The 13,138-nt window shown below is 45.4% G+C and overlaps 1 protein-coding gene across 6 annotated transcripts in view; it reads right to left on the reverse strand.

Moving 5' to 3' along the window:
• Window positions 1–13,138, reverse strand: part of MTHFD1L (methylenetetrahydrofolate dehydrogenase (NADP+ dependent) 1 like) — a 188,443-nt gene that overhangs the window by 61,704 nt on the left and 113,601 nt on the right. For all 6 annotated transcript variants that reach the window (XR_012508535.1, XR_012508533.1, XR_012508534.1 and 3 more), the window contains exons 25-26: window positions 9,766–9,873; window positions 7,470–7,622 (exon numbers count right to left, since the gene is read on the reverse strand). Coding sequence is in view for 1 of the 6 variants with exons in the window: in XM_074368158.1 (XP_074224259.1) it covers window positions 7,470–7,622; window positions 9,766–9,873 (261 nt within the window). In the remaining 5 variants the exon portion in view is untranslated. The remainder of the gene's footprint in view (window positions 1–7,469; window positions 7,623–9,765; window positions 9,874–13,138) is intronic.

A 13,138-nucleotide genomic window follows, 5' to 3' on the forward strand; every position in this document is an offset into this window, starting at 1 on the left:
TGGGGGAAAACAAGTAGGCTACAGATGGAAGTGGAAGAGGAATGGGCCAGTATTCTATCAATGCCTAAGAAAACGAGAGATCAATATGCTGACGACAGGGGTGGAAACCTAAAGCATCACACGCACCCTTTTCTAGGTTCATAGAAAGTAAGACAGAGCCTACACACAGGGAGTAACAGCAGTGGGTTCAAAATTTAACTCAATTTAAAAAATTAACTCAATAATAGAAATATCTGGCTGGTATCACTCAGCATGTCTCCCTGCCTGAGGCTGATTTCATTTTAAGCAATTTTATATTTATGCTAAAAATAAATTAGCATCAGACTAAGGGAGAAAAAATCCTTGAACCAAACGGACAGGACCTAGATAACCTTATGCGGTAGAGAGGCACATATCATTTCCATGAGTCACAAAGCTTCCTCTGTCTCAAGAATCTGATAAAGGGTTTCTGGAAATCAAGAACGCTGCTGGTCATCTTCCTCTCCCTGAAACACGCCATACTGACAAGTTCTCTCCTGAGGGACAGACGCATGTGTGCCTTTCCTCTGGACACTGGGAAGGAAGTGTGGTCACAAAGCAATTGGGCAACTTGCTGCAGGGACGTCAGGATAAGAGGAAGTGAGGGATGCTTGGGCCAGAGGAAGGGCATGTTTGGGAGAAAGCAGGAAATTCTGATGTAGGGATAAGGAAGAGCAGTGGGAAAGGGACCCAAGGTGGGCGGAGAAGAGGAAATCAACCAGATCACGTCCCCAGGAATGGAGTGAAAGGACACAGGGACACAAAAAAAGTGAGGCCAGGTTGGAGGTGGGGGAGGCAGCGTGTGAGGCAAGTCTGGATTACTTCAAACTAATCAGAGAGATTTCGGGTGTCGGGTTAATCGGGGCCAAGGAGCACAGGAGTGAGGAAGGTCACTTGTAGAGACTTAAAAAAAAAAAAGCTGAGAGTTTATTTGTGGGGGTGGTAGTAGGAAGGCAGGGAGAGTGGAGAGCGAGGGAAGGGAGAGAGGAGAAGTGGGTGATTTTGTACGAACGCCTGACACTGAGCTTCTGACGGATGTTCTGCGTGATCTCACATGATGGGGAGCTCTCGGCAGCCCCACTGCTTACCCATCTCATGTAAAGGCAGCTTGAGGCGTGAATGTTTAATTTTTTCACTGTATACCTGGCCATAAATCTCTGGAAATGGGAGGAGGGGTGCACTGGACTGAAACCTACAAGGTCTGAAGTAATTCACCTTCACACCTGACCAAGTGAACCAAGTTTATAAGCCTGTATCCCTGAGTAGGGTCAGGACGCTGAGAAGAAAACATCTCCCCACTGAGCTGGAGAATAACTTCATTGCTGACCTGAATCAGATCCAGTGGAAACGAAACATTCAGTGCATACTTTTACAGGAGAGGGAGTACAGCGGAAAACAAAGTGAGCTTAACTGAAATGTGAGAAAGAAGGCGGCAGTGACTTGCTGGGTGGGGCCCCAGCCTGCTTTCTCACCGTCCCTCTTCCCCCAGACCAGTAACTCTCCACCCAGCATTAGCGGTGGATGACATCACTGACTTCCCAAATATGCTCCAGCAGTTTCCTGCTTTCCAGAGTCAAGCTGAGCGAGGCCATCAGTGGTGCACCTGGGTAGAGACGCAGCTGGGTCAGGTCACAGAGTGGAAATGAGGCCACACCATGGTCTGCTTGCTGATTTTTCAGTCCCTTTGCCTTGGATAAACTTCCATGCAATGATGGGTTCAGCCCAGATCAATCACCACAGGGAATAAAAGACCACATGTACACATATGTGGTGACCAGGATCACACCTTCTGCTCCAGAAAGAGCACAGGGACCCAACTGAAGGGTGCAGGATGGGAGCGGGGAACTGCCCAGCGAGAACCACTGCCCTGGATGGACCCAGGAGCCCTGATCTGCTGCATCTTACAGCTCCAGCCCAGATGCTTTTCTCTCCTCATCAGTGGGTGAGGCCAAGCACTAGGAGTCTCTCTACAGTTTCAAGTAGCCACTCTGTTCCCCCAGAAACGGTCCAGCCGGCACCGAACACCATATAAACGCCATGGGAAGTCTTAACCCCTTCTGGGGAAACTGCAGGATGGCTTACGCCCAAGATTCTAGCCCAGATTCTCATCAATAGCCATGATGTCCTAATCTTGTGTCCTATGTTTGTCAATAAAGAAGACTTCATATTCAAGAAGACTTCCAAGTTCTTCAAAACTGCCTCAATGTGACACCAAGGGAAGCCAGTCCGATACAGCAAAAGCTAGCTTTAAACGGGCTTCTACTAGGAATTCACACTTGGCTGGACACCTCTCCAAGCCAACAGTTTTGACGATGCCTCTCTGTGTAAGGAAGCCCCGCAAGAAGAAAGGAAGTACTCACCCTCTCTCCACCCTGTGGCAAGAAAAGCAAGCAAAATAACATGGAAAAAACTGTCCTGCGTTTCCTTAGCAGAATTTGGGAGCTTGGCAAACATTAGACAGAACTCGACCAACCACACTCAGGAGTGCATTTCTTCTAGGAACATTCCAGCTCTTTTGTCGTTTCTTTGGGATCCCAGTTTTCAGGTGTTAAAACGCTACAAGACAGCCAGGAAGGGCAAGATGATTCTACCCGCCGAATTCCACCTGCTATACCTGTGTTCAGACTCCCTCACAACTAACCGGCGCCACCTGAACATCTTCCCAAAGAACTTTCAGTTTATCATTTCTCTGTGTATTGTATTTTCATGTTATGAAAGTGACAGATGCTTGATACAGTCATTTGAAATAAGCAGAGAAGTAAAAAAACAAAGCTCTTCATAACATAGCACAGCCCGATGTTAAATTAACATTTTGGTGTCTTTTCTAAATGGAATGTAATTTACTACCCCAATAACATAATTTCATCAACTTTGCTTACATATTAATGTTTTTATGTCATGAAATGTACGTCAAATGATTAAACAGCCCTTGTAAATTATAAAAACCGGAGGATAATATCAAAACAATGGGACCACCAGACAAAGACCACCTAGTAAATTTGGGGGTAGGGGGCATGAGATTGTTTTGGAGAAGTTTTATAAGCTCCTGGGTTTATTGAACAGTATAAACCATAAGCTTCTGAAAGAATTTTTGGAAACGACGTAAGAGAGTAGTCTGTAGCATACAGGATTGGAGAATCTTAAAAACAATCTGCTCTTTGTGAACTGCTTCTCACAAGCAGATGTACTAAGTGGCAGACGCACTATCGGTGACGGGTTGGTCGACACACACACTATTTTGTAGCTTTCAATAAGATGGTGGGAGGAACACGTAAGTTTAACATCACTAAAGAAAGTGAAGAACACACACGGGGCTTAGTAGGAATGGAGACATATTAGAAGGGAAAATTCCTGACAGCAGGATGGGAAACACTGCCAGAGCATGGGAGAATGTTAGCGAAGGTCTTCGATGCCCATCCGCTGAGTAACCTGCGTACAACCGCGTGCGTCTATAAAAAAGGCATGAGGAGGTAAAATGTACCAAGTGAAGCGTCTACACCAACTGGGGATCTCTAATTGCTGATCAACTCCAGTGAAAGTAGTAACTAAATAAAACATGATGAAACCATTAAGTGGTAGAAACCTTGGCCTACAAGGGAGGATGGAGGGTGAAGGTAAGTATTCAGAAAGCTAAATCTGGGGGGGGGCAAAACCCTCGAACTCTCCAGCACTTCACCGAGTAACCTCCCAAAGTCAGCAAAGCTGGAGATGTTTACCGTTTGAGGAGGGATAAGCTGGTGTTGAGATTCTCCATTTTCACACCTACTAGGTAGCTACGGGATGTGCCTCCCCTGAGGACACACCAGGAGGGATTTCTTCTGATATAAGCCCACATGCACTTGTATGGTTTCATCTGCTGGAAAGGACAGGATATTGTCCACCTGTGTGGTTTACAACACCTCACACACCACAGGTGTACATAAATGAGTGAATGAATGAACAATGCAGAAAGACTGAGGAGCTTTCTGATTTGGAGGTCTCAGCTTAGGCTTTTTTTCTGGCGTGGAGAGATGCAAGTGTATATTTCAAAGGCACTCGAATAAGCACGTGTTGAGTGATTACAAGTAAGGGTGATTCATGATGCTAGAATTTTCCCACCTGCAGGAGCCAGTCCCCCCGCAGTGTCCCCATGCCCCTTTCCCGCAGTCATCTCAGCAGGAAATTGCTACTCTAGGTCTCCCACACGGATGATGAATGTTAGAAGCATTCTGGCAGACCGTGGCAGGGCCCAGAACGGGGTCAAGTAAAAGTAAATACCAGCCCTTATTAGGGGATCCTGGCCGCCGGCGGTGCGTTTGCCCCAGACACCGGAGGCTTCCTGCTCTGTCACAGAAAGCCACCACCTCCACGTGACGTTTCCTGACCTCCAGGAACGTCTTTAGTCAGGCACCACTTCCTTCCTCGCTCCTGAATGTTTCAGAGGATTTCACCGCGCGGCCCTGACGCTCACCGCCTACCCTGGTGTGGAGGCAGCGGGACCTCCTCGGGGAGCCCAGCCAACCTGAGGCTGCCTCTTCATTTTCCAACTGGTCATAGGTCAAAGAGGACCAGAGGGACAGACAGGGACTAGGGGTCACACACACATGAGCAGTGGCCGTCAGCACTGTGACTTTCCAGAACTGGCCTTACAAGGCTGTGGGTGTGGTGCTGTTAGCTGGCGCAGGAGGAGAGCCCCAGCATCTATTTGTTTAGTGACCCCAAAGATTTTTATTTTAAGTTATACTTTATATTTAAGGACTATTCAATGCTCAGAGACTAGTGAAGGTATCATTTATCGGTTCACAGTTTTAACACCAAACCACCTTCTTGGTGAATTCCCTTCTACTGGCTGTAAGCTGCCTGAAGGGGAGAGAGCTGCTTTATCTGGGGCTCCCCCACAGCACGGAGCACAGGGCCATATGCACACGGCTGGAATGAATGAACGAATCTGTTGGATTTTCCAATCCGTACAGGACAAGACGGGACAGATGATGAACTAGGCTAATTTTGCTCGCAGTTACGCCTGCCATTTCGTGCTAGTTGGGACCCTCATGGCCCCGCCACTCCGGTCTCTCTGGGCCTACACTACCTGGCTGTGCTCTGGCCCCTCAGCAAAGGCCTTCAGTGACTGGGGGCCGGCCATCACTGAGGTCATTCTAAAGAATAGAATGCAAGCTCTCCTCATGTTTTTGTTAAATTATACTCAATAGAAGTCACCCTTTTAAAAGGTGTAGGTCTCTTGAGTTCTGACAAATGTGTACAGTTATACACCACCACAATCAAAATATAGAGTATTTCCATCACTCCCAAGTTCCCTGGTGCCCCTTCGCAGTGTCCCCTCCCCTCTCCCCCTAGACCACTGATCTGATTTTTTTTTTTTTTTTTACTTTCAGTTGTGCTTTTCCAAAATACCATTCAGAACCTGTTTTATTTGAACCTTTCATGTTCAATCAGGGCTGTTGCTAACCCTCCCCCAACTGGAAACTCCACCTCCAGCTCCTGTGGTTACTCCCCTGTCTCCCCACGCCTCAAGACGATTCTGCCCAGACTCCTCAGGGGGGCCTCTTACCCAGTCGGCTCCGTAAATGTTTTCCGAGTAGCATCCTTTATCTCTTCTCACTTCTCATCCCTCTTCCCTGCACCTGCCTTCATGTGTGTTCTTAAAACTCTCACCACCTTCTTTCTGCCTGTTCCATTCCCATGTGTTGTGTCTGTATTTCTAGTGGATTCCCAGACCATTTTATAGAGTCTATTAGCTCTTCCAGCTCTCTCCGTCCACGCCAGACGCATTTCTGGCCCTGCCAATCTGCCTTCCTGACTGCGTTCCTTCCACGACTGACAGCCTCGCCAGCCACAGTCAAGCTAGAAGAGCCCCATCCCCTAAGCACCACGCACAGGTGGCTGCCTTTAAAACGTCTCCAACTCGCCTCCACTCTCCACCTTCACTTCTGCGGCTGCAGTGCCGACCTTGATGATCGCTGGCCGCAGCCGGTGTCCCCTCCGGGTCTGTTTTCTTGCCTCTAAACATTCTCCACATTGCTACCAGAGCTATTTTTCTAAAATACAAATCAGACTTTTTTCTTTGCCTTCTTATAAGAATAAAAGCCAAGCAGAAAACCCACTTTACTGTAACTCCCCAGCATACATGGAATAAAACCCAAGGTCCTTAAGATGGCAGCTGTGATCCTTAATGGCTTGGCCCAATGTTGCTACTAACCCCACTGCTCAACCTCCCGACTCCCGTCCGACTCCAGCCACCGCAGACCACCTCGGGGAGGGAACCATGGACCTCTATGCCTTTGAGTCAAATTTCACTATTTCCCTGGGTCAGAGGTTGAGCCCTTTATGAAGTATTCTTGATTCTCCTTTGCTTCCACACACACTCTGCTCCTAACAGAAAGAGTTGTTGCCTCCTCTGCGCCCTGAGGGCATTCAAAATGCTAACACCAACACTGTACCTTCTACCTGCTTCTCTGCAGTTCAAATCAATGCTTCTCACTTACTCCTCTTCGTGTCTCCATGCCTCACGTGCAGAAAGAATTCAAAAAATGCTTATTAAAGACACTTTGCCCAATATCAGACGAAATGCGTACCAATGCACATTTTTTTGCATTTTGCCTGTGACTGCTTGTTTGCGTAACAATAGAGCCACACTGCTTATTAAAATAACTGTTGTTTCCTGTTTGGACTTGGATCAGTTTTGTGACAATAATGACAAGGATGATGCTAATCCAAGAGCATCCACTGAGGAGAGGACAAATTTCAGTCACTGATGGTTACCAAGGGAAGGCCACCGTATCACTGTGCAGCTGTCATGAAGCACTTTATGTATTAGGCCCGTCAGCGTGGGTTTTAAGTACTTCGATAAACTCTCACTTCTTTGCTACCTTCCCTCCGGCCAAAGAGAACCTATAATAACCATCCTATGGCAACAATGTCCCTTTGCAACTGTGTCAGAAAATGAGGGCTCCTGTGATCCGTTCATTTTCTAAGCCAGAGCTTCCCCCACGGATGTGCCGACAAAGAGGTGGAGGGTGAAAGACTGACCTCCCCAGCCCTGGGGTCGGGGGCTGCTCCAGGCTCTGGGACATGAGCGGTGGTCTCCATTTACCCCACCGCAGTGAAGTCTTATTCTGAGTGCAGTGATGTGACGGCGGGGGCGCCCTCTACGAAGCCATCCCGCCATTTCCAACAGTGGGCTGGCTCCTCCCAGGCTACTCCCTTCTGTGTTCTGAGGGGAATCAGTTTCATGACTCAAAGAATCCTGAGCACGTGATCTAAAGAAAAGAAAAACCCAAAGCACCACCACAGCAGGTGTGTTTTTTATGGTGGAAGAGAGTATTTAGGGAAACAGCAAATACTGTTAATTACTTCCCAATACCTGATTTGCAAGGTGTTCGCGGAGTATAAGGATTTTCGGCATCACGACAACACCGACTGCGGAAGGTTTTTGGAGAATGTTACACACTCACCGTTCCAACCAGTGGGTAAATGAAGCCAGCGCCTATGCTGGCCCGGACATCACTGATGGGTAAAATGAAATCCTTGGGGACGCCTTTCTTGTCAGGTTCGTGAGACAGGGAAAGGTGCGTCTTTGCCATGCAGATGGGCAGATTTCCAAAACCCTGGAAGAAAGGGAAGCAGAGGTGCTCCTTGAGAGTCACTGTTAGTCTCCCGTTCCTGTTTCACTTGCCCTCCACATGCTCCCCCGGGCGCACACCCTGCTGGCGCTTGTTCCGACTGTTCTCTGAGCAAGAAGATGGGACAAAACTCATGTGCTGTGGCCGTCACCTGGCACGCTGAGGGTGTCTATGATTTATCTTGGAAAACTCCTGTTACAGAAAGGTGGCATTGTGTGTGTGTTTGAACGAAAGGTGCTTATTTGCAGGCAGAGCAGCAGCAGCACCAGCAGCAGCAGCTTTCCAGGGATATTCATTTCCGGGGCTCAGAAAGGTAATCTGGAGAAAGGCTTTCAGTCCCGTCATTCATTCCTTCTTGGAGGCTGTCAGGAAGCACAGGGCCTCTTTGTGTTGGTTTATGAATCATGGCTATTTGACCTGCGATTACATTATATGAACTAAGATGAGATCACTACTTAAGCGTCTTATTTTTAAGGACCAAAGGCAATGCCTGACCCAGAGTTCCAAAGGTGAAAGGGCAGGAAGTCACATGTGGGGTCTCACAAAAAGGGCAGTGTCCTCGCAGCCTGGTTGTGATTAAGGGGACACAGTGGCTCCTTAGAGACTCGGCTAATTAATTGCAGCCACGTACTTGACACGTAACTTTTAAGGAACACTCCCTCAGTGGACACACAGATAAAAGGAATACAATCTTTCAGAGGTAATCCACACAGAATTTCTTATGATTCAATCTAAAACTATTCGGAAAATTTCAGAGTACTATTAATGGGCGGGGGGCTGTTCTCAATCATAGAATGAAGTAATAATCTTGTATACTGATCAGAAACCTACCACGGGACAATTATAATTGCTCTATAGGAACAGTGCCCAGAATTCTGGGTTTCAGAGGTTCGTGAAATACTGAAATGATTTTTATCAACTGACAGGGGTTTGCCAATTTTAAAGTTTGCCAGTAGGAACATTTTTTTTTAAAACCCAATATGCTGTATCCCATCAGCATACTACTAAACTTTTTAAGACTTAAAAAAGGGAAAGAAGGACCTAATATTTGAATAAATGACAGCATTATCGAAACACGTGAAGAAAAGAAAAAAGACCTCATGACAATGACCCTTTTTTTTTTTTAAAGCTCGTTTCATTGCACACAAGTGAAAATTTCCCTGCAGACCACCACCAGTGTGGACAGCACTGTTTGGGAGTCATTTATGTTTTAGAAGCACAAGCCAAGAGCATTCCAAGCCCTTGGAAAATTCTAAGAAGAAATGAGCTGCTGATTGTCTTACCAAACCTGGGTGAATACTCTGGTTGGCCGGTGCTGGTAGCCTATAACCAAATATTACATATGCTTTAAAACCTTTAAAAAAAGGATTTTTTTTTAATCCTTTAAAAACAGGATTTAGGAGTGGGGGAGTTAAAAAAACAATGGATCAGTGATCCTCACACTGAAGCTCTTTCGCCAGCAAGCTCCTGAAGTGCTTTGACTTCGGTCTCATCACAGCACACAGGCGGGGGCATGTGAGGCAAACGGTCCTTTGAGTCAGGGTGTCTGAATGCGCTGCAGCAGAGCCCATTCAGCGTGACCATGACAGGGCCAGACTCAGGCTGCTGAATCACAGCCACCTGCCCAGCAGAAGGTGGTGGAGCCTTCAAGCACTGCAGACAGTCTCAGCACCAAGTCAGTGGAGCACTTGTATTAAAAGAGAACACCAGGCACGCCATTTCTATATGTTGCACTCCTATCTGATTAACCTGGCACTAAAAAGATCGTAAGAGGAAACACTACAGACCACTCAAATCTGACTCCATAGCTGCGCATCCAAGGACACTTTCAATGTTTCTGGCTGAACAGGCGGGACGAAAGATCACCCAACACAGATAAACATGGGTACCACCCACGTGAGACGCGTTTACAACCATACAAGTCAATGACGTATATGTTTATCTATTCTCACCACAATGTTCTAATTACAGTCAACATTCTACCCAATGACTTTTAATTCAATTTTTGCAGACCACAGAGTAGATTAAGTCAAGTTCAGCTGGTGGGACCTATACCAGCTCTCAAATCAGTGTGAATCATTTCAAAAGTATAACTAGGACTCCCCCCGCTCAAAAGTGTAACGTTTACCTGTTCCGTGTAACGATCTATTTTGGATTGTGCCTCAGGAGAGAGTTTGATATCTTTGGCTCCGTAGACAGCTTGGGCAATGGTTCTTATCTTTTCCACAATTGGAAGCTGGAGAAACACAAATGACAACAAAGTCATTAACTTTATTTAACCTGGTTAAAGAGTCAAGGGAAAGCTTACTGAGGTTTTCTGTAATTGCTTAAAATTCATTACAGATTCCCTCCTCAGCAACTGTGGTATTTGAAGCAGACACTTTTCTCCTTCAGTCATCTTTAATGTACAGAAATTTTCAGATCAGAGATCAGCCAGTGAATATATGAAGACGTAGATGTTCAGCCAGTTCAGAGGCTGCTTATCTAGTTAAATCATTTTTATCTACTGTATCATTTGAAAAAAAAAACGTAGTTTTATACTATGCTTTTTAATGGTCTTACAAGTCAGAATAAAAGTCTCCCACCTAAACAGGGCTGGTGTTCAAGTGGGCCTTATATGACAGAAAACGTAGCAAAACTAAAGAACAAATATATTTTTTGTGAGCAGGAATGGGTTGAGATTTTAATATAAATGCTGATGTGATCACAGACTTTATTGGAAAACCAGAGGTTGAATCTAGTGTCACTTCAGCAAATTATGAGACACGAAGGAGAATGGGAAAAATTCGAGAAGGCTAGATGTGGACAAATAAGCATATGAGGAGGGGATGGAAAATCTTCTGTAATGTTTGATGGAAAACCTGGATGCAGGTTGCAAGTAAAATACTGAGAGTGGTCTAAAGAAATGAGAATGGCTCTTTAGGAACGGAATGTGCCATAGAAAAGTGCTTCTTAATTCAATCAAAGCATTTGACAAAATTGCCCCTAGTTTTACTGTAAGCAGAAAACACATAGGCATAACGCAGTTGGTGGATTTACTGGTCGGTGAACAGCTAGCTGCTGGACCAAGTGCTGATGGAATGGACATCAACCAAGGGGCAGAAGCCTCTTGTGGCCCACCTCAAGGACTCCGCAGGGCAGTGGCAGATGGCACGTTTGGATGGATTACTGTTGCTATATACAGGAAGGAGACCTACCTAACAGGAGAAAATAAAAACTAGCTCCACTCTCCCAATCTGAGAGAACCCAAAACTGCTATAAAATGTGTTTTTCATCCCTACAGTTTTTATTACTGTAGAGTTGCTCTGTGGTCTGGAGCTGAAATATTGGACATCTCGGCAAATAAAAAAGAAACGAAAGTGCAAGTCATTATGATGTTTCACTGAAGGACATAAAAGAAGGTCTGAATCAAAAGGGAGAAATGCTACTTTGTTCACGGATGAGGAGATGCAATGGTGGGTAGAGGTCAGTTCTCTCAAACAATCCATTAGTTCAATCCAGTTCCAATAAAAATCTCAAGAGTGCTTAGGTAACTTGGCCAACCGATTTTAAAATTCACAGTGACGAGTAATGGCATAAATAGGTCAGATAACTTCAAAAATCAATAAAACCCAAACAACAAAGATAGGGTGTCTTTGAACCGGTATCAATCATACTACAAAACTATGCTAATTAATTCCATGTGGTATTGGCACAGGACTAGATGATTAATCAATGGGAGATAAGAAAGAGCACAGAAGGACATCTCAGCAGGTGCTCAACCATATACAGTAGAAAGGGCACAAAACAGAGGAAGGGCTGACTATCCAACTGACTTTTGGCCTGAGAGAAATAGAATTAAATTCCTCCCTCACACTGGGCCAAATAAATCCAATATGGAACAAAGGCAAAACCTTCAAAATGAAAATTCTACATATTGGGAACTCTCTTTATGATCTTGAGGTAGGGAAGGATTTCCTTTTTTAGGGGGCAGGGGAGGATTTATTAAACAAGAAATCAGCAAAATACCCCCTAAAGGAAATGATTTCTAGATTTGCTGACATCTTGTATTAAAAAAAGACATCATACATAAGGATAAAGTATAAGGAACTTTCAAAAGACTGGTTACCAGGATGCATAAAACTCTCCTAAATTAAGAAAATGATAAACATTTAATACTGGGCAAAAGAGTTACTGATAACAAGATGAAAAAATGACCAAATCATTAGTAATCAGAGAAAGGCAAATTACAACGATGAAAAGCCAATTCACAGATTAGATTAGCCAAATGGAAAAGGTGTGAGAATATCACGTGTAGGTGAGGATGTGGGGAAACTGATCCTACCACGTGCTCTTGGTTGAGATGCTAATTGTCTAACCTAACCATGGACGCTTCCTAAGTGATCACTTCTAATATACCCTCCACTCTACCACAAGTCTAACTTTCCTACAATGTCCCTAAGGAAGAAAAACTCAAGATAGACCTCTGCTAAAACTCCCTGAGTGCTCTAAGATCTATCTCAAAGGCCAGCTTCTCCAGGAAGCCTGTACTGACCTTCCCCAAGCACACGTGGGCATTCACTTCTTTGCCCTCTGGATGGTCCTGTAATGCTCTGACCTGGCTCAATGAGGCCAGGCAGTGAGTGGCCACTAGCCGGGCCCACGCTCTCTTGGGTGCACTGATGGACCTCAGATGGTAGCAATGCCAATCCCCAGCAGCCACCAGCACCCACCCCCTGGTACTCTGTGCTTCCCATGCCCCAACTCCAGCCTCACCAGCCCCAGAGATGAGGGCGCTCCCTCACGGGCCATGACATGCACAGTGCTGTCCAACGAGAGCCCAAGAGAAGGCACCATCACCACCCGGTGTGTGTCCTGCAGCCCCACGCTGGATAAATAAAATGTCTCAGCTCACGCAGCTAGAAATTCCCAGACCAAAGTTCTCTTGGGACTCCTGCTATAGTTCTTCCTTTTCACCTATGTGGACTAGTAAATACTTAAAAAGAACATCTCATTAAAACAACTTTTGGGTTTGATATAAAAACTAAAAACTGCACTGATAAGGTAGTTCTATCACATAAAATCGATTTTGTATTGTGTCAGCAGGCGAGGATTTTCTGCTGTTTTTCTGCTCAATGTTGCAGAGAAGTGTAAATCATTAAAGAAAGAAAAAAGCCAAGTTCAGTCCAATGATCTTGATCTGAACTTGATACTCACTTGTACTGCTTTGTTTTAAACAGTAGTTTCCATAAAGCAAATAAAATGGCAAAATAAATTACGAATGTTTATGCATTAAACATCCCTGGCATTTCCCCTGACTCCATAAATGTTTACTAATTTATCTATCCACCACCTCTTTCGTCCCCATCCCCCGATGTCCGGGACAGCAGCCTGCCCACAGCAGCTACTCCACAAACATTGGCTGAATGAATAACCATCTATGGCAAGTACTTTCAAGATGTCACAGTATACAAAGAACTTTGGGGATGTTTGTCCCCCCCGTCTGATGGTGCAGGGACAAT

Source organism: Camelus bactrianus, chromosome 8, assembly GCF_048773025.1.
Source record: "Camelus bactrianus isolate YW-2024 breed Bactrian camel chromosome 8, ASM4877302v1, whole genome shotgun sequence".
In the NCBI taxonomy this organism is placed as follows: Eukaryota; Metazoa; Chordata; class Mammalia; order Artiodactyla; family Camelidae; genus Camelus; species Camelus bactrianus.